The sequence below is a fragment of the Pectinophora gossypiella genome, chromosome 12 (assembly GCF_024362695.1).
Source record: "Pectinophora gossypiella chromosome 12, ilPecGoss1.1, whole genome shotgun sequence".
Lineage (NCBI taxonomy): Eukaryota > Metazoa > Arthropoda > Insecta > Lepidoptera > Gelechiidae > Pectinophora > Pectinophora gossypiella.
This window is the reverse complement of record NC_065415.1, coordinates 7,994,186-8,015,655: the sequence shown is the minus strand read 5'-3', so window position 1 is coordinate 8,015,655 and position 21,470 is coordinate 7,994,186. Positions and strand designations below refer to the sequence as shown.

General features: G+C 35.9%; 3 protein-coding genes across 5 annotated transcripts in view; 2 read left to right on the top strand and 1 right to left on the bottom strand.

Annotated features, from left to right (window-relative positions):
- Positions 1-10,151, top strand: part of LOC126371077 (armadillo-like helical domain-containing protein 3) — a 30,397-nt gene extending 20,246 nt beyond the window's left edge. Inside the window, exons 7-15 of one of the 2 annotated variants that reach the window (XR_007566951.1) lie at positions 555-634; positions 1,200-1,332; positions 1,761-1,845; positions 2,277-2,377; positions 3,839-3,970; positions 4,234-4,360; positions 6,025-6,179; positions 8,721-8,984; positions 9,193-10,151. Coding sequence is in view for 1 of the 2 variants with exons in the window: in XM_050016267.1 (XP_049872224.1) it covers positions 555-634; positions 1,200-1,332; positions 1,761-1,845; positions 2,277-2,377; positions 3,839-3,970; positions 4,234-4,360; positions 6,025-6,179; positions 8,721-8,933 (1,026 nt within the window). In the remaining variant the exon portion in view is untranslated. Of the gene's footprint in view, positions 1-554; positions 635-1,199; positions 1,333-1,760; positions 1,846-2,276; positions 2,378-3,838; positions 3,971-4,233; positions 4,361-6,024; positions 6,180-8,720 lie in introns of both variants that reach the window. The other variant, XM_050016267.1, reaches the window with a different exon arrangement.
- Positions 10,152-10,201: 50 nt separating this feature from the next.
- On the bottom strand, positions 10,202-13,380 carry LOC126371087 (coiled-coil domain-containing protein 149). The gene is made up of 8 exons (XM_050016284.1): positions 13,315-13,380; positions 12,520-12,606; positions 12,203-12,445; positions 11,829-12,005; positions 11,211-11,489; positions 11,062-11,140; positions 10,842-10,980; positions 10,202-10,755 (listed from the first exon to the last, which is right to left on the bottom strand). Exons 2-8 carry the CDS (start codon positions 12,583-12,585, stop codon positions 10,386-10,388), a joined length of 1,353 nt encoding a protein of 450 aa, XP_049872241.1. The 5' UTR covers positions 12,586-12,606; positions 13,315-13,380; the 3' UTR covers positions 10,202-10,385.
- An 81-nt stretch (positions 13,381-13,461) lies between these two features.
- Positions 13,462-21,448, top strand: LOC126371075 (protein Daple). Of its 2 annotated transcripts, XM_050016260.1 has the most exons (7): positions 13,462-13,708; positions 14,895-15,311; positions 16,181-16,464; positions 16,545-16,715; positions 16,803-17,019; positions 17,103-19,707; positions 19,795-21,448. In XM_050016260.1, exons 1-7 carry the CDS (start codon positions 13,652-13,654, stop codon positions 20,139-20,141), a joined length of 4,098 nt encoding a protein of 1,365 aa, XP_049872217.1. In that variant the 5' UTR covers positions 13,462-13,651; the 3' UTR covers positions 20,142-21,448. The 2 variants fall into 2 exon arrangements, with proteins under 2 accessions (XP_049872217.1, XP_049872218.1); XM_050016261.1 differs by lacking the exon at positions 14,895-15,311.
- The last annotated feature ends 22 nt before the right edge of the window (positions 21,449-21,470 follow it).

The following is a 21,470-nucleotide window of genomic DNA, read 5'->3' as shown; positions in this document are numbered from 1 at the left end:
TCGACGAAGAAACGGTAAAAATTCACTGGTATCCCACTTCTGACACCACTATTACGGGGTGGGTCAGGTGATGCTTTTTAAAAACAATTTTATTTACGCTAAAAAAGATTTATTTAAAGAAAATGTATTAGAATTATACAAAACGTAGTTGCTATCCGAATTCCAAACCCGAACTAACGATTTCCCATTGAAATGAAACTTGATGGTTCCGGAGTCCTATTGCATTGACGTCAATGCAATAGGAATTGAGTATGCAGTTTTTATTTTATATGATTACCCTGTAATTTAATATATAACAGTACTACTACTCTACACTAAGTGTAGTGTAGTATACATATTAGTAGTGTGGAGTATAGTGACTACAGTATACTACATCATCATCACATACTACACTACACTATACACTACACTATATTATATCCATAATAATATGCAACTTGAAATTAACGTCCAAATTTACTAGGTACTCAATTTTCTCTATGTTTCATCTGGATATGTCAATACGGTAATCCAGATACTATATTAAAAATAATTATTGGTTATTCCACTTTCAGAACCCACCGAACTTAGCGCAGATACAAGCTTTAGACAACGACCAGCCAACGAATTTGTTAGTGACCTTCTTTCAATATTGGTAAGTGGGTACTATTCCAAGATGCTAAATTAATATCTCTTTATTTTCTTCTCCCTCCGTCCTGAGCAACCTCATTCCACAGTCATCAAAATGAAATCATACCTTATTATGAACTTATTTAAGAGCAATAATATGTATTGGCCCCGATTGCTGCAGACACCTACTAATTTTTTTACTTTAAGTTGTACCTGTAATTTTCTTACCCGCCGAAAAGGAAAGGGACGAATGATTGACAGTTCTTAATTTTAGGAAGAATGAGTAAATTAATGAATAACCCGGGCGAATCAAAAAGGTATCTCGCTGGTATGCAAACCGTTTGACGTGTGCTGTCAATATAATTCTGTCGGGTTATTGGCCAATGTAAAATTTTTAGACGGTTGTTTTAGATTTGTGCTTAAAATTGACGTGTGTTCCATAAATTTTATGCTTGTCGATTACCTGTCCCTTTCCTTTTCGGCGTATGAGAAAATGACAGATATAACTTAAAATTAAATTAGATGGTGTTTACAGGAATTAGCACCAATATAATTTTGATTAATTACATTATTTAATTTTATGTTGTTAGTTCCATAGTAATGGCGGACACACGGAGTGAATCAAGCATAAACAAATGCAGCCTGTGTTTCATCACACTCACATGCATTGTCGAAGAACAATTCGCGAATTCTATAATGCACGACCAAAATCTGACATTCAAGGTAAATGTTACATAAAGTTATGCTGGTATACTGAAATTTTAGTTGGAACTGACCGAAATTCAATATTACTTTATTTGATTTTGTCAGGTAACATGATTAGAATGACAAAAGAGACGAGATATATGTCCCTTTCGCACTAACGGTATACAGCTTGGTACGAAAGAGACGAAACATGTATAATTATGTGATTTTAATTAAGTCATACCATAGTCACCGAATAGACATTCTCGAATCTATTATTCTTGCAAATATCCCGTTCTTCTTCTTACCGTGCTAGGCTAAATATTCCGTTGAACTTATGTAAGTTCAAACAGGACATACATAAGATAGGGAGTGTCCTGTTTGAACTTATGTAAGTTCAAACAGGACACTCCCTCTATTACGACAGCTCTATTTCTGTTTTTATTTATCGTGCTATATTGTTTCAGGTCCAATTGTACAGGCTTCCAATGCGTCATAGAAAAATAGTTCCCGAAGAGCCTCTTTCACAACCTTTAGCTTCCACTTTAATAGGTAACCATTTACTTAAGATCTAACGTATTTACTTAAAAAGTTTAGTCCCCAATAATCATATAATTAAGCTGACCAGTAGGCTCTGCACGGTAACCACGCCGCGCGCGGCGCGAATTATATCGAGGCCTTCGACCACTAGCCGTTTGACGTCTATCGACGTAGATAGCATTCGTATTGTTTATTTGTCGAAGCGCTCAATATAATTTGCGCCGCGCGCGGCGCGGTTGTCATGCAGACCCGGCTGTATGCTGTACTAGGAACAATTAAAAAACAACACGTTCAGCTGCTTGTCTTCCAGGGCATATCATAAAATCAGACAAGAGAGATTGTATCCTTTCTAATATGATAGAATTGATAGACAATGGTTACGGGCGATAAGCTGATCCTTTCTCACCATAATCGATTCTAATATAATGACCATTTACTTTCAGATCTTCTAGTAGAGTTCATGATGTGCCATCTCCTCAAGAAGTTCCCGGGTGAGCTGTACGAGCTATGTGTGGGCGTGCTACTACGACTGCTCAGCTACCAAGTGAGTGCCGTCATTGGTTACACATACACACATACATAATCGCATGCATATTTTCTACCGAGGCATAAAATAAAGAATAATACCATGTACAGAACGGAAATTCTCCACCCCGCACCAATACTATCGGGCGCTGAGCCGCCGACCTCCCCCCCGGGTCTTACAATAGTCATAGCCGTAAACCGCTAAGGAGTAAGGGAGATAGCGCGCGGACTGTATCTTGCTGGCACTTATACATATATAGGCGGCATACTCGTACATGCGGTCAGAATTAGATTTTTACATGCTCATAACCGGGGTTAGCAAAGACTACGGAACTCGTATTAGTATCATCCCGACTCTGGGATTCCCGAGCCACTCCAAATGTTCTATTCATCTATCTCTTGTACAACCAACTACGTAAACGATTAAATTGGTTTGATTTAAATCAAAATCCACGTCTTAGTAATCTGACCGTCTTGGAAGATCGTAATTCAAATATATTGAATTACTTACTTTTTCTTTCACAGTAAATCAATTTTATTAACACGCGATAGCCCTGTTCGGAGGACGCGTTACATCGTATGGCCATGAGTTCAAATTCCGGCTCCTTTATGAGTTTGAATTCAGATAATTGATATCACGTGGTTTCCAGGATATGTGTCCGGTTAAAGGCAATAAGATCGCCCCCCATTACATGGGACTTAAACATAGCTCGTGAGGAGTGGACGTAATACTATACACACCTCTGTCTACTACAAGCGTGATGTTTATGTAATAAATCTTATTATTATGATGAACGATCTATGTGGTCCAGTGGTTGAACGTTGAACTCACGATCTGGAGGTCTCGGGTTTGAATCCCGGAGGGGACATATCACTAAAATCACTTTGCGATTCCTAGTTTGGTGCTGATGTAAGTCGTTACGTGACCCATGTCAGGGGCCTTTGGCGGCTCAATAATAACCTTGACACTAGTGTTGATAAGGTTAGTAATCCACCTGACTGAAGAAGAACGGGATATTTGTTTATTTATTTATTTATTTATAAAAAGGTACACCAACAGCTTATATCATCATCACCAGCCCAATAACGTCCCCACTGCTGGGGCACGGGCCATTCCTATGGATAGATAGGGAGATCGGGCCTTAAACCACCACGCGGGCCCAGTGCTGGTGGTTATTAACGACTGCTAATGCAGCCGGGACCAACGGCTTAACGTGCCTTCCGAAGCACGAAGGAGCTCGATATGAAAACTTTTTTTTTGTGACCCATCCTATGACCGGGCTTTGCGAAAGTTGCTTAACTTCAACAATCGCAGACCGAGCGCGTTTACCGCTGCGTCACCGAGCTCCTCAACAGCTTATATAATAAAACATTAAATAAAATAAAAGTTACATGAGGAATTAGACTGTTACATAAGCCAATTACAGGTGCACACAATGTTTTTAGTGTAAGACCTCAATATTATAATTAAAATTACCAGAAGCGGTGTCGCGTGCGCCTGTCGCGGGACTGGCGGCCGCTGTGGGCGGCGCTGATCGCGCTGCTCAAGTTCCTGGTCACCAACGAGAGCACCTTGCTGAGGAGGCACAACATCTTCGTTATGGCGCAACAGGTAAGGGAGAACAAATGTATTTTTAATATTAAAATCTGATCAAATGCAATTTGACTTCAAGTAGTACGGAGTATATTCTACTAGGCTACTCCACGCGGGTTGCTAGAGAACTCCAAAGACGATTTAGACAAATCCTTTTTCAGTCTAGTGGAGAAGTTTTCTAGTCAACATACATGTGCAGTGGCAATAAAAACTTTTTGCGACAATAAAAAAAACAAGATAAGAAGACAAGAGACAGTATGATAAAATGTATATTGTTGTAGGTGGTGAACATATTCAACCTGTTCATCACATTCGGCGACACCTTCCTGCCGACGCCCGCGTCCTATGACCAGCTGTATTACGAGCTCATTAGGATGCACCAAGTGTTCGACAACCTCTTTTATATGGGTGAGTATGAGTACAACTTGTATGGACAATCGCTGACTCATATTCTCGTTTGGATTATAGATAATATCACGTGGACTGAATCGGTGTAGGACCAACCATGGAAAGTAAAACCATCACCTACATACATAAATGGGGCTTAAGGAGGCGCCATACTGTGAATGTGGTCACCCGGACCAAACCATATCTCACATAGTGAACGAGTGCCCTCTGCGCCAATTCCCAGGTGGTAAAGCCCAGCTGCATTGTGTGACGGATGCGGCAGAGGCTTGGTTGGGGGAGCTTCAGCTGGATATATGATCCACAATATTTTATTTTTGTCTGCCATACGCAATAATAATAATCACGTGGTTTCTAAGATTTGCCATAAATGGCAATAGGACCGGAAAGGATGGCGCCAAAAAAAACAATTTTCTACACCAGCCCTACACGGGTATAGACAGAAGTCTATACCCAGCAAAGGGCTGGTGTAGAAAATTCAAATAAGAAAATTCATGCTTTTTTTCGATTATTTTCAGTTCTATACTTTTGCGATGAAAAATTCCACTTGAGATCAACTTAGAATGTCGTCTGAATCATCCTTAAAGTTTTCGTTAAGATGTCACTTAACACTATATGCATATCACGATATTATGTGACTCATATTTCCTTTGAATATAAATGTTCAATGTGCGTAGCGTACGCAAACAAAACCCACTTTACGAACGTTTCTTGAATTTAATTTTTTTGTATAGCTAGGTTCTACGTATTACAATAATATTTTATATTATTATAAACAGAATGCCTTCAATACTCATGAGTTCTACAATAAGTTCTAAATAGTAGTGACTATAATATTTTATGCATTTTATCGAAATTACCTCCGTTTCTTTCATAATCGATTACTCTTCTACAATACACTTCCTCCATAATCTATTGTTAAGGGCGTTGGGGCCACGAGCTGGCGGTCCGGGTTTCATTAACAAGGACATTCAAAATCTCTTTGTGATATCCTCCTTTGTTTGGCTAGGACATTGCAGGATGAATCACCAGATTATCCGAAAGAGTAAAAGTATTCCGTGCTTCGGAAGGCACGTTAAACCTTTGGCTACTAGCCCAAACACTTTCACCAACCCGCAGTGGAGCAGCGTGGTTGAGTCCTTTGCTCCGTACGCCCTCCAGTTGATTGAGGGGAGGCCTGTGCTCAGTCGTGCGAAGTATAGGCTATTATTTACTTAGGTATCTATATTACAGAAGTCTTTAACATTGTCCTAGTTAGCGTTAACCCATATTACTACAAAGCAGTTACTAAAAATGCCTCATAATATGATATATGATGATGATATCATTCAGAAAGCCTAGAGTATTCCTGCTCTCGCGGCATGGCAACCGCGCCGCGCGCGGCACAAATTATATCGAGGGCTTCAACCAATAGCCGTACGTCTAGATAGACGTACGTCTACGTAGATAGTATTCGCTACGCCTATTGGTCGAAGCCCTCGATTTAATTCGCGCCGCGTGCGGCTCATTTGGCATGCAGACCCTGCTGGCCGTTTTCAATCTAACCTACAATATCTTGCTGGGCAATTTGTAACGGCATATAGTAATTCAACTTTTTTAGTTTCTCTTATTATCAAACTATGTTTTGTGTGCAATGAACTATGTATTAAATAAGTGAATATTTTCAGCGCTCCGCTACTCGACCGGCGACGGAGAGTTTAAAGCCGAGGCGCTGAGGCTGGCCAACTGTTTGGTCAACGTGCGTGCTATCATACAACACTTCTCGCCCAAGATAGAAGCGTGGCTCAACTCACAGAGCCTATCCACTCCTACTGAAGATCAGGTATATGACTACCAGTTTGTTTGCGCCTATACCATAGAATAAGGAATAACACTACGTATAGAACGGCAACTCTCCACTCCCCACCAGCGGCTGAGCTGTGTTTACCTCATCCCCCTCGATCTGTAGTCTTCAACCATATGGACATCAGACGTCACACACACAGATGCGCATGTACGATAATGTGAATTTGTAATGTCTGTGTAAAACGAACTGTTTTGTATGAAGTGTCCAGGGTGTGTCTATAGCGCAGCCCGGACATTGCATACAAAAATCTCGTTCTTACCGTGTGTCGCCTTATGGCATTAGTGCGAGGGAGGCAGACAGTAGACAGGTGTGTGGAAGAAAACAAGTTACGCTAATTCTAAAATCATTTTGAGATTTCGTCTTAATAAGCTTTATTCCTCTATTTTTAGCTCTCAAATCAGTCGGATGGTGTTTATTTTAGCAAAAATCGTGTATCGTGTGTGACCTTTAAATGTAGCCTGTTTACCCAAAAAGTCGGTGCCAAATGCCGTTTAAAATAAATAAAGTTTAATATAATAATTTGTGGTCATCGGCTTTTGGCGGGAAACGGGAACGGGACAGTTGGTTTCTTCATTGAATAATCTAAATAATTAATACAAAGTAGTGTTTTGTGGTTAATGATCGCATTAAGTTAGTCGGAAGACATTCGCAAGTGTTATTATATCGGAGTATTCAATGAACAAAGTGTATCTGCCTATTATCGCTTCGTGCCAAGAAGCCGCTTCATAACTCGAAAGTTTATGCGGACTTTTGAGTTAATTCGTTTGGGGTTCGGAGTAGGAGTCTACTCCGAGGGTGGGGGCTTAGGTTTCATCATCATCACCTTTCATCATTTCATCAATCATCAAGAAAAAAAATACGTAAGACATGGCTGTATGGGCATAGTTCCCTTTGCCTTACCCTTCGGGGAAAACCAAAACAAAAAAAAATTGTGGTCATCACTAGAGTAAGCTTTCATAAGATGTGCGGTTAACAAACTTAATGAAATAACTTTAATAAAATAATAATATTTAAACTTAATTAGAGAAATGAAAAATTAAGAAAATGTTATCTAAATCTATGTTATTGGGCCTGAATACTGTTAGGGACTACCCACAGTTGGTATATATAGAATGATCTTCATAAAAGGTAAACAAATATGGCTGCCGATATTTTTTATCTGTGTCAATCGGCATACTAGTGAAGTGCTGAATTGATTTTAGCTCAAGTTATTTTATCAAAATGAACTGACTCTCTTGGGTTGTTTGAAAATTTTGTATGATAATATTTAAATATACTGGGTGTTAGTGACATCGTAACGAATACTGAGGTGGTTGATTCAGACCATGATTCTGAGTTAAAATCAAGTGGAATTTTCCGTCGCAAAATTCATGATTTTTTTTTTAGTTTTTTAAAATTATTTTCAATTCTATACTTTTGCGATGGAAAATTGCACTTGATATTAACTCAGAATAATCAGATGAATCATCCCTCTCAGTATTCGTTACGATGACACTTACACCCCGTACAAGTACATACGGTAGCCATATAAGTAGGTATGGGTGTTAGTGACACCGTAACGAATACTGAGGGGGATGGTTCAGACCATGATTCTGAGTTGATATCAAGTGGAATTTCGCGTCAAAAAATTCATGAAAATTTTTCTTTTCTTTTTAATTATTTTCCAATCCATACTTTTGCGACGGAAATTTCTACTTGATATCAACTCAGAATCATGGCCTGAACCACCCCTCAAAGTTTTCGTTACGATGTCACTAACACCCTGTATATTGTATGTTTCTTTGTGGTTACACTAACTCACTTTGAAAATCAGTTTTTCAACGCATTTCGGCTTATTAAGTAGAGTACACTCACTTAAGTTATTCACGGAACTGACTCGTTTTCCTGACCTGAATGAAATGTCTCATCACTAATCATCAAATTGACAGCTAGCCACAGATTAACAAGAATTTATGATGTCAACTTTTTTGTGTGAGGTTTTGTTTGATTTTTGTTTTTACATGAAAAAAATGTGTTTTTAATAATTTTTTAACGTTAATTTCACATTGAGCTAAGAAATCATACATCTATTGAGTGCTACGGATGTTATATTCGAACATTCTTTGTAGTAACAGATTTGTTTACCTTTTATGAAGATCATTTTTGAACGGACTATCATTCATTTTTCGATTTACCCATTCGGGCAAGAAAAAGGAACTTAGCCCATACACAGTTGGGACATTACCCTAATTAAATGTCAATATTAAAATTTTAATACAAACTAAGCAAAAGCAAAGGCATAAACGTCATTCAGCCTAATTTAGGAAAACCTTTATTTTTTAATAACTACTACATGAGGGGCAAAAATATTTAAATTAGTTATTTATTAGTTTAGTTATTAAATTGGTTAGTAGTAATCTTTCTTGTCTTATCTTATTTAGCCCCCTCCCCTTGATTATTAAGGGGAGTAATCTTTCATTTTAAAAGATGTGTCTAATTCCATATATTTATAATGGGAAATGGGAAATCCTTTGTCAGATCCTGGAAGTGGTCCGCAAGAACTATGACAGCCTGATCCTCAAACTGCAAGAAGGGCTGGAGGCGTACGAGCGGTACTCGGAGCGCGGCCCGCGGCCGCTGCCGGCGCGCCTGGCCGCCCGCGCCGCCGCCGCCGCGCGCGCGCGCAGCGACGCCGCCGCGCTGCATCGACACTCCGCCGCCGCGCTGCAGCACTACGCCGCCGTCGCCTGAGCGCGCCTGACGCGTGCCGCGGTAACTAACACCACTCTTGAGGTGCCTCCGGTAAGCTGGCATATAGTTATACAAAGAAACCATTATTGTGACCACAATATTAAAATAAAAACAGGCGAATGATTTGTTTGACGTCCTATTGCTGTTGAAAATTAATAATTATACCCCATTGCACGTCTGTAGGAACCGCTATTCCTACCCTAACACTGGCTACGAGCTTGTAAAGATCCGACACTCATATATCATATATCCTTTCCAGCCGTATTCGGCCATGACGACAAGTCTCCAATCTAGGAATGCCTAAGATGCGCTCTTATATGGCTGACGTAACCGATCTTAGCAGTGAATGTACAATACCCTATACAACGAAATAGATTTGCATAACAATGTTATATGTACTAGTTAGACTCTCACAGCCATACACCGGAAGGACGAAGTCTCGACCCTACAAATGTTATGGGGGTTGATGGGTCATTGCTATTAAATCTTTATCAATCGAAGAACTAATCCAAATAAATTAATAAGTGCCAATGACATTTCACACTCAGTCTTGTGCAATTTAAAACATAGTGTTATTTTACCATAATAGAGGCGACTATTCTTTGCACATTTATTATTTAGCACCCAAAGATTAACTTGAGCCGATTCAAGCTGTCATAGTCGAATTATATAATTGTAATTAAAAAACAATTCATATCAAACGCTAAATAAACATTAGAAATATTATTATACAGTCGTTCGTCGACTCAAAACGAGATTATTGAAAACAAGATGAAAGTTATTATGTTAGATTTCAGTAATGTTAATTAACTTATTATGTATGAATTTAATATTTTCTATTTGCAACTATATTAATTATCTTTCAATGTTACTTTCGTTATAGAATAGAATCGTTAAGGTTATGATTATTTGTTTAGAAAGCTAGAAGAAAAAACTATGAAAAAAAACTATTATACTATAAATGCTCCTAGCATTTAAAAAATATGTATTCCCTACCAGTGTTATAAATTAAGACTGAAATGCATAATGGAGCATGCACATGTAATTTATTGGACCTTGTTTTAGTACCAGAGAATGAAGGTTAGGACGTAGTGTGTATTTAAAATGTACCTTTTATGCTTAGGTGATGCCCTGTAATCTATATGAAAATTTCAAGAAATATCTAAATGTTATAATAACATTGAATATTGATTTTAATAAATTATTTTAACATGAATATTTACGTCTTTTATTGAGATCCCATATTTAAATAAACTAAAACATGCAAGTAAAATGACAATAAATTCTTTATTCAATAATAACTAATTGTACATGATTAAATTACGATACATAAATACTCTAAAACAGTTTAAAACATACAGTAAAATTGGACTAGACAATTGATTTTAATAGACTAGATTAGTTAAGTGTCTTTGGAATGTAATATTATTCATTAGCTTTTATGCTATATTTTTATCCCATAGGCTTTAATTCGGCCAGAGCTTCTTTGACTAGTTGTTCTAGTTCTAAAGGCAGAACAATTTTAGAAGGGATACCCTTATCAGCATACTCTGAACTGCCTCCGTCATCACTCCTAATATCTGATGATCCATCACTGTTTTCCTTATCATCATCTTCACTATCAGAATATTTATCTTTCACGTCTGTATTCTCCCGAGATTCGTTAATGTTTTTGTCTTTAGTCTCTTCTGATTTGACTGAACCCCCATCGGGCAGAAATTCTTCTAGCAACATTTGTGACGGAAATATTGGTATGTATTTCTCGCCATTGCACCAACTCTCTAAAGTCTTCTCTAGCTCAGTAATCCGGTTCGCTAATATTCTGAAATAATACAATTTATGTGATATGTAAGTGTGATAAATTGAATAAAGGAAATGAGATAAAATTATCAATGTTCATTTACATACTGGTTGGTTTTCCTCTGATGTTGCAGGGCTATGGACTTATCATTTAGTGCCTCGAATAATCCAAGGCATAAGGACTTCATTTCAGCTGCCGAATTCCTCTTCAAACCTGTTTTTGAGTTTATGTCCAGAAAATCTCGAACTGAAATCATGACGAAAAAACTAAATAAAAAGAAGTAAATGGAAAGGCCATCGATTTTTAGATAGTTATTTTAATGATTACCCTGCTTTTGTGTCATGACATCCACAAATCCTTTCTTTAGATTTAATGTTTCATTCTTGTTCCGATTATCAAGTAGGGTCTGCAAAAAAAAAAACAATAAATCAACCAGTTTATAACAGGAGAAAACGTCTAAATTATTGACCTTTCACCTTGTATTTAGTTAAGTTTCTTTTGATAATTTCCTTTTCAACTTGCAGCTGAGTTATTCTTTCATGTAAGTATTTGTTTTCTGTAACCAAAGCATCAATGTCCACTATGGGTTTTGGGGGGTTTGTGTCGCTGTCCTGCTGTGGTTTCATACGGTTGGACAAGATGTAGCTGATCTGATGGTTGAGCCTCTGAACCTTGCTCTTGTAGTAATCTCTGTCAGCAACCAACTCCTCTTTTTCATCTAGTGTGGCTCTGTAGTCTAGTTGAATTTGTTGATACTAAAACATGATCATTCATTACCTTTAACTATCAATCACACTTTACAATACTTTACATTATTTGAATTGGTGGAGCATCTAAACTTTTTTTTTTTAGTATTTTATTTTATTTTTCCTGCTACTACACAGAATACAGTCTGTTGATAATAAACTGAAAAACCAAATACAATGAATCTTTTTTTTTAATTTAAAACCAACATAACTAATAGTAGTATAGTAGATTTGTTAAGCACATACTACCTCCAGACACCAAGATCATTCCTAACGGATAATCATAGGATCTGCTTACATGTAAAAACATTCTTAAATTATTTTACTAAATCCACAAAATCAAATTACCTTCTTGTGTATCTTCTCTAACTCTTGTACAAGTTGTTCATAATCCTTATTCGAGTAACCTGATGATACAGTCACTCTCCTGCCATTCAGATCATCCTGTGACTCCTTCTGTAGCTGCTTTCTTAGAGCAACAATGTCTAATGTTGACTCTTCTAACTTACTGCGCAATGTCTCCACCTAAAAAAAATTATGAAATATTTGGAATTAAGCATACATACAATAATAATGATTAGGTATGTATGGCATTAAATGCACATTAACAAGTACATTTTATTTTTTAGGAGATATTTAGATTAGAAATATAATAAAATGATATAAAAATAAACTAAAATCAAGTACCTATTATTTAGACAACTCTAGTGACTTGTCCTTACCTCTACTTTAAGCATACTATTCTGGTCTCTAGTTTTAGCAAGCATCTCACCACCGCTAATTGTGTGAGTTGGTGTAAACCGATAAACATTTTCCTGATGCTGCAGTGGCTGGGTTTGTTTACACTTCAGCTGCTCCACCAACACTTTGTACCGGTCCCTCTCCATGCTACATTTGTCTAACTCTCGGCTCATTATAGAAAGAGCATCAATCTTGCTTTGCAGCTTACTCTTTAAAACTGAATTCTAAAACAAAAAGAAATTATATAAAAACCAACTATAGATTCCATCAGCAACTAAACTTTTAAACATTTTATTACCTCCAAAACGTAGTCATCCAGTTGCTGGTCTTGAAATTTCACTTTATTATTTGATTTTGTAAACATTTTTTTGGTCGACTACAACTCCTGCTAGACAAGGACAATATTTGTTTTTTTCAATAGGTAGATTAGCAGCACATCGTTAATTGCACTAAATTTTAATTCCGCTATGTATTGTATAATAATCAATACGAGTACGATAATTATTATATTCAAATTGGTATATCGTCAACAGTTTCTCTGGCTCAATTCCGAGTTCATTCTCATTTTCGTCGTGACGTGCATATGACGTGTGTGAATTAGTGTTGCCGCTCGATAGTGCCCTATCGATAGTTTTCGATCGAACTATCGATAGTTTACCAAAAAACGATAGTATCGATAATTAATCGATAGCTCTTTTTTGGCGATACTATTGATAAGCAACGATAGTATCGATACTATCGATAGTTAAAAGATGAAAAACTATCGATAGTATCGATACTATCGATAGTGGAAAAACAAAAAACTATCAATACTATCGATAGTATCGATAGCTTGCGCAATATCGAAGAGCGATACTATCGATAGTTTTTCATCTTTTAACTATCGATAGTATCGATACTATCGTTGCTTATCAATAGTATCGCCAAAAAAGAGCTATCGATACTATCGATAGTATCGATACTATCGATAGGCCTATCGGTTGGGTAGATGATTTTGGCTATTATTTTTCGGCAACACTAGTGTGAATAAAACGTCTGTCTACGGAATAAAATGAATCTTAGGAATGAATGAATCAGTTTGACAACAACAAACCTCAGCTCGAGAGATGAATGTCAAAATTACAGGTAGTCCAACTTAACAAAGAATAAAAAAAAAATATTCTAAGGATCCTTAAGGATCCGTAAGGATCAGTTTGCACGGGCGTTTCACCTCATTACTTTTAATCTTGTAAAAAATACAGATGTTTGTCTATGGTCTAGCGCAATAAACGTCAATTCGTTGTGTGGTGTTTGCATAGTACTCGTTTGTATTTTTGCTGCAGATGTTCAGCAAGTTATCTCATCGTATCAATTTTGAAGGCACTTTAGATGCCATGTACCCTGTGCATATTCAAAGGAACAGGTTCCGTTCATCCTAACATTTAGCGAGGATGGCCGCTTCGGGATCTGAAATCGAAGACTTCTTGAACGGGCCTCTCGTTTCGTGGGTGAGTGATCAACCATCCGTGCCTATTTTATTTCTTTGTGCGTAAGAATGAAGCGTGAGACAAAATTACACAGCCGTTCCGTATGAATGAACGTATGGTTTTAATCTTATTCAAATGACAATATTCTCTAAATATGTTATTGTATCATTAGTGACATTACTGTGCATTTTCCAAGCCTTTATAAATGGCAAGCCTATATAATGAAATGTTTATAAATACATGGACATAAAATTGTCTATATTTTTAAATTGTTGCTTTCCTTTGATATGATCAGGCACTGAAATAAATTAGTAAATAACATAAAATATAGGTAGGTACCCTGTTCAGCAAATAAAAATTATTTGAGTACTTCATTGTATTAATGAAATGTGGCAATTTAAAAATAAAGACAAGTTTATGAGTATCCTAGAGTAAAGATTCTCTAGTAACATCTAAAAATAAATTAATTACACTTTCCTACAGTTTATAATTTTAGCAAGAAATAGATAACTATCAATAGGCAATGCAATATTATATTTACAACAAAATTCACTTATATTGTCGAGAGTGAGTCCCACTCCTACATTGATGGCATCATTAATCATTAGGTCAAGGCAAAAACTGTAATAATTATAACAGAGGCACATTGAAGTATAATCATGGTTGTTGTTGTTGTCAATGGCTTGAGATGCTCCACATATCAGCCACCAGTTCTCAGATGTATAGTATTGTCTATATGTAGAACATGATTTCTAATCTTCTAGTTATGAGAATCTTTCACATAATCAACCAATATCTATTTCACCTTTCAACTGGTATACCTAGATTACATAACATTTTTTTGTTTATTTAAGTATTGTTGGCTTCCTGCAAACTTTTAATTTATGATAATATGTTACACAATAAATGAATTATATTATCTAAGTGAATAAATCAATTAAACAAGTTAAATAAAATGTTCATACCTTATCAATTTCAGTAAGATTTGCAATGTTGTAGTGTGGGTGGAGTCCTTAAAATTAGCAATATCTATTGTTTATATACTAAAAATAATAGCTTCCTACCATATTGTGCTTTTTAGAATATTACCAATTTTGATTCTACTTCGTTAGTTTGCTTAAATACCTATGCATGAAAGAAAAAAATATTTTATATAATTATTTTTGTATAAAAATAAATTACATTACTATATTGACCAAAATTGCAGTTGAAATCATGTCTGCCGAATCCAGAAAGCATCACAGAATACTCATCTCTCTCCAATGGAGATATTCTCCACCAGATCTACCTCCAGATTGACCCAGAACCTTCCTACCACATTACAAAATTAGCTGGTTTGGAAGACCAAGCCCTCACTCTGGGGAAAATTAAGAATTTCGATGCTATTATCAAAAATGTGAAGACATTGTATGAGGAGGAACTGGGCATGACCTTACTGGTGGTTCCTGAATGTATATGCTTAGGCAAAGCTCCAGAGTCTAGGGAGGGATTGGAAAATATGAAGTTATTAGTTCTATTACTTCTGGGAGCTGCAGTACAGTGCCCCAACAAAGAGCTTTTTATCACGCGCATCAAGGAACTAGATTTAGAGTTGCAGCACAGCATTGTGGAATGTATTAAGCAGGTATGTACATAACTTTTTACAAGTTAATTTTAATTATTCACCTGTACTTTCATTAATGCCATTGGTATAATCGCGAATCGGAAATGCATTGGTTTTTTCCTTAAACTCATTCAAAAGAGAAACTTAACATTGAATAATTAGATTACGGTTCTGCAAAAGAAACAGGAAATTCTAATTAATGCAAATTTAATTGCCTGTGCTGATAAGACATAATGTTTACAATAGTGTGGGTAAGAATGATTTGAAAACAAAGGACACTACAGTTGTTGCATACAGTTAACTGGTATAGTAAAAAAAACAGGTGCCAGAAAGTAACAAGCTGTGCAAATTAGAGGTTCCTTATCTAGGATGAAAATGAAAAACTTGTGTTGTGAAGTCAGTAATATGTTAAAATTTAAATTGTCGTCCTCACTACTTTAAAGTGTAGATAATGGACATAGTAAGAATCAACCAAGCATGTCCAATGTGATAATACCATACCTAGTTAAAAATAGACAACTACATAGAGTTGAATGCCAACATAACGTGTTTACATGCCATACATAGGTAGCAATGCCACATGTTAAGCTTCAACTGCGGATCTAACGAATCATTCATTGAAGAGTGGTATTTGCTTCGCCCTTGGGTTGTACCGAGGTGACAAATTTCACAACAAACGGCTTTGGCAACGCGACTCGTAACCGTATAGCTTACCGTAAGATGATGTAACTTAAATGACTTGACCTTTATAGAAAATTGATTTTCAATGTTTTTTTTTTTGTTTTCATTTGGTTCTACAAAAGAAAACCGACTATGATGGTTATTTTTAAGCTTTTGTGTTAAACTGTGATAATAAAGCCAAATCATGACATAATTTGTTTATATCTTAGGTTACAGATATGCAAACAGTAGTATTGACACCTGATGCAATAGATCTCTTCCAATCTCCAACCATGTTCAACCACATGCGGAGGCTCGCTAAAGAGCGGGATCATTATCTCCAAAACTGGGCTTCCATAGTCCTTAATGAGGGCTTGTATGACAATGATAATGAAAACAAAAATGGAAAGAGTCGTTCTACTCAAAACGTAAATCAGAGTAATGGAGAAAGCCAACATCTAGCTGTGGAACTGGCTGACTGGAAAGCTCGTTTACGAAAACAAAGACAAGAGTTGTAAGTTACAAGAGTTTTGTACAATAAATTCATAATTAATATTGTAGAAATTTAACTATTTTACGTTTTATTATTTCCAGAGAGGAAAAATCGGAACAATTGTCAGAATGTCGTGAAGAATTAGAGCATACTAAGTTGGTCCTGACAAAACTACGTACTGATAGCCAAGAATGGTTCAATGAAGCGAGAAAATCTGCAGGGTATAGGGATGAAGTAGACGCTCTGAGAGAAAAAGCTGATAGATGTGATAGGTAGGTGTTGTTACATTAAAGATTTGAGCAATAGAATGTTAAAAGAAATTAAACATCTTGCAACTCAATTTCATGGATAACTTTCAGATTAGAGCAAGAAATTCAGCGTTATCGTGACCGCCTTGCTGACGCAGAGTATTATAAAACACGGGTAACAGAGTTACGTGAAGACAACAAAGCTCTTATGGAGACAAGAGATGCTCTAGAAGAACAACTGCTGAGGGCAAGGAAGCGAGCTGAACAGTGTCTGTCGTTAGAGGCTGCTATGATTAAGTTGAAGAGAGAAGCAAATGATATTGCCTTGGTAAGTTTTTGTATTCTATGCATCGAACTAAAATGGATGATTTGTTAAATTAATCGGTCAGTTATAAATATTATTTGTTATAGGAAAGAGATGCTGATCAGCGAAAAATACAAGAGTTAATAGAAGAAAACAACCATCTACAATATATTACCAAATCAGTCTTGAGTGAAAGTAACAACAGTAATTTAGATTCTGATAATGAAGGCGAGAGTACATTAGAATCTGGCGAAAATAGTTTATCAGAGCAATTGACAAGTAACGCACAAGCTAGGGCTTTAAAACTCGAATTAGAAAACAAAAGACTTCTATCTACCATCGACAATCTAAAGGAACAGTCACTGCTAGAAAGTAGTGATAAGATTTTAGAATTAGAAAAAGAAAAGAAAAGATTGACATTGAAGTGTGAACAGCTGCAAGAAAATTGTAATAGAGTTGTGCAACAAAATTCTGAGTTAGAAGAAGTTTTTAAAAATGCTTTGGAGGAAAATAGAAAACTACAAGATTCCTTAGACAGTCAAAAAGTATTTATAGATCGGCAATCAATCGATCGAGACTCCGAAAAAAATAAATTACAAGACTTTGAGCGGCATTTAGAATCGTTGACCAAAGACAAACAACGAATTCAAATGTTATGTGACTCTATACAAAGAAGAGCTGATGATTTAGAAAAGACCCTGGATGCCAGAACTAAAGAATTGAATACTGTTAAGCCAGAGGCTGATAAAGTAACAGGCCTCATAATTCAATCAGAGGAGCTAAAAACAAAGCTTACTTATAGCGAGAAGGAATCGCATAATCTTCAAAGAGAGGTCAACAAATTAAGAGAAGCAGTTGAAGAAAAAGATGTTTCACTTGACAAATTTAGCACTGAAATTGAACTGAAGAAAAAAGAAATCGAAAGATTGAGCAGAGAGCTAGAAATCAGTCAAAACATGATATGTAAACTTCAAGATTTAGAACAGAAAGCACAAGAACTCAAATCTCAAAAGAAAGTTGATTCAGAGACTATTCAAACGTTGCAGAAAGATTTAATATTGGAAAAAGTAAATTTCGACAAATTAAGAAATTGTATGGACAAGCTGGGAATCAATGCTTCTGAAGTTATCACTAAAGATATCAGTGTGGAAGATTTACTAGAAAAGATAATTACTAATTCTGACCATGAAATATTAATATCTGAAATAGCGGGTAAGGCTAATTTTACAAAATTAGTTCCTTGCGAATGTAACCACAAGGAAATGGATTCTGACGAGAGTATAGTGAATCCTCAAATTGAACAACTGACGTCGGATCTGATCGCTTTGCAAGCTTCGCTAGAAAATTGCCAAGCTGAAAATGCAAAACTGCAAGTAAATATAGCAACACTAAATTCCCAAAACGGTTCCTTAATTTCACAACAAATGACTTTGCAACTTGCGAATAGTCAACTGGCAGCTGAAAAAGAAGAGATTGTGAAACAGCTTGAAGTGTTAAAAGACAAACAAGATAATCTCTTAAGGGATCAAGTCGCTTTACAAACACTTCATGAGCAGTTAAATACAGAATATGAAATGTTGCTTAGCGAAAGAGAGCCTGTGAAAACTACCATTCGCGATCTGAAATTAGAAAATCGAGAATTGAAAGAGAAGTTAGAGAGTTTCGAAAAGAAAGTAGCAGAATTTGAATTAGAACGAGAAAACTTGAAAATTGAATCGAGAAACTTGACTAATCTTCGAGCGGAGCATTCTAAATTGAAGGACGATTTTAGAAACCTTTTTACTGCGAGTGATAGATTGAAGAATGAATACAGACATATGCAAGAAGAATACAGAAATCTTAGAAGTGAAGTTACACAGCTGAAATTAAGGAATACTGAAATGTCAGGTGAAATCAACACTAAAACAGAAATCATCACAAGTTTGGAGTTAGAAATCAATAAAACTAATCAGCATTGTGAGATGTTAGTTCAGATGAACAAAAGTTTGGATGCTGATAGACGTTCCTTGATGGACCATGTCTCCCAACTGTTAACTCAATACCATGAACTACTAGCACATTCATTAAAGGACAAACAACATTATCACGAAGAAGAAAAAATGTTCGCTGATAAAGTTAATGCCCTGTGTCGCCAAAAAGAGAAACTAGAAGAGAAGATAATGGAACATTATAAAAAACTTGATAATTGCACGCCTAAGAGAAGAGGATTTGGTGCATCATTTGTTAAAAGAGTTCGAAAGGCTGGCACGGAATTGATGAATAAGGTTCCAACTAGAAACAATAAAAGAATAGAAGATGCTGGTCGTTCCAAATCACAACTAACACTAGCAGGATCAGAATCAGGTGAATCAGATCAAGGCAGTCAAGACCTAGAAAAAGTTTCAAAAAATTCTGATTTAGACCAGGGTTCTTCAAACCTTAGTGTTGAATCACCAAGACATAGTTCGGATTCAAATTTCAGCAGACGCTTCGAAGATAAACTATTGAAAAAGTCTGATAATGACATGACTGGATCTATTCCCAGCCTAGACACTACAAGATTGACAGGCGAGACTAATTTCGTAAGGAGACTATCGGCTACGTCTATGCACAGTGGTGGAGGAGATGACGCACTAATAAGAGCATCGCTTAGAAGGAGACCTCACAAAGCTGTACCACCTTCACATAGAAACAGTTACCAGGGCCTAGAAAGTGACACAGGACTGCCAGCAGGTAATAAACTGATGTTTGTTCAAAATTCAAATTGTTACTAATTCTTTTTGACATATTTGTGTTCACGGCTTTCTATTTTTTTTCTAGCATCTACTCCTTCTCCTGTTTTCGGCACGGCTGGTTCACGACGCACGGTTTATGTAGCGGATGACAATCCCGATGTTAACCTAAACGCAAAACCTCAGAGTACACCACTTAAAGAAAACCCTACATACCTGGTGTACAATAGAATATCTACAGTGATCGGTGACGGCGCCTGTCAAAGTATGAACGAAAGAAGTGATCTCCACCGATCAATGGAACATCCGCAATCTTCTACAGAAGACAACTTACCGGAAAGAGACCCGAGACATGAAAGAAGAACAACTAGTCGAAGTGACAAACCAGACAATTCAAAAGAATCAGCAATTTGGTATGAATATGGTTGTGTGTGAATGATTGCCAAGAAATCTATGGTTTTAAACTAAAGGATTTAATAGAGTTGAGACTGAACCATGATGCCTTTTATAGTATACTCAACTGAAAAAGTATGAAGAAACATGGTTAGTATGTGAATGCATAGCTCTTATGATGTTACTATCATGCATTGGCGCTCTTATATTTAAAACAAGTTATGACACTATTATAATTATGAACTGCATATTTATGACACAATGAAATGACAGTATTAATTTTGGCATTTATTTTTAAGAAATCATGATTAATTCCCACAAGCTTTAAGATTTGTTACAATACTTCCAATAATTGTAAAACCTGATATTATTCCTTACGGATTTTTAGATTTTATACTCATTGTCTTTTTGAGGCTATTTCAATAATGATATTATTAACAAAACAAAATGATATAGGTATTGTTTGAAAAGAAATGCGATTTCTAAATGAGATATTTTACTGTGTAGCAGAATAATTTGTAATGTTGACAAATATTTTGGTAATGGTACACATCCTTGCCAGTGATACTGTGACAGCTACTTTTTAAGTTATTTCGAAGTTTAATATTATACTATTTTATCGCTATACTTAAGCATAATGTGTAATTGTACAATATTTTTACTATCATTTTATTTTTATCAACGAAGTGTTTTAGTTCTACTAACATTTTATAGTTAAGCAATTTCTTGAATGAACAAAAGATTAATTTGCATTTGAACTTGCGACATGTTTTGACAATTTTTAAATTATAGCACAGTACAAATGATTGAATATTTAATTTTATGTATCCCGACTACAACTAATAGTGTAAAGTTTAAGTTAATTTAAGTTTTGCTTTGTAACATTAGTTAGAAGAGCTTAGAAAGTAAGTTATTTTATATATACATTTTTTTAAAGGAAAAATTGCAAAACAGCAGCTTTTAAAATTTAAAGTGTATCTCTACATCATCAAGTCAATGTTACCTTAACTTATTTGCACTTTTGTGCAAAGTTTTAAAATCCAATGTAGTGCCTTTATGTTTACCTTGCGATAGAAAAGCACCAGGTACGAAGTTTATTTTCAACTAGTTTTATTAGCTCAATTGGTACTAAAATAACTTATGGTGCTATTATCAATTTGTAGCAAAACATTTCAAGTCTCTCTATTGGAATTGATAAAAAATAACAACAAACTGATAATTATTTTTAAATATTAAACCAACATAATATGTTAAAATGTACTTAATAATCGCCTCTCACCGAATTTATACATATTTTAGCACATGATTTCCTGACCACAGGTCTTATTAAATAAACTTTTCAATAATAATGGCAGTTTTATTTCTATTACA

Excerpts from the sequence above, each read along its gene's own strand:
- LOC126371087 (XM_050016284.1), bottom strand. The coding sequence starts at position 12,585 with ATGTTTACAAAATCAAATAATAAAGTGAAATTTCAAGACCAGCAACTG. Across the intron at positions 11,141-11,210 it reads GAAACTTAACTAAATACAAG|ACCCTACTTGATAATCGGAA; the intron begins GTGAAAGGTCAA and ends TTTTTTTTGCAG. Across the intron at positions 10,981-11,061 it reads TGTCATGACACAAAAGCAGG|TTCGAGATTTTCTGGACATA; the intron begins GTAATCATTAAA and ends TCATGATTTCAG.
- LOC126371075 (XM_050016260.1), top strand. The coding sequence starts at position 13,652 with ATGGCCGCTTCGGGATCTGAAATCGAAGACTTCTTGAACGGGCCTCTC. Across the intron at positions 13,709-14,894 it reads ACGGGCCTCTCGTTTCGTGG|TTGAAATCATGTCTGCCGAA; the intron begins GTGAGTGATCAA and ends CCAAAATTGCAG. Across the intron at positions 19,708-19,794 it reads TGACACAGGACTGCCAGCAG|CATCTACTCCTTCTCCTGTT; the intron begins GTAATAAACTGA and ends TTTTTTTTCTAG.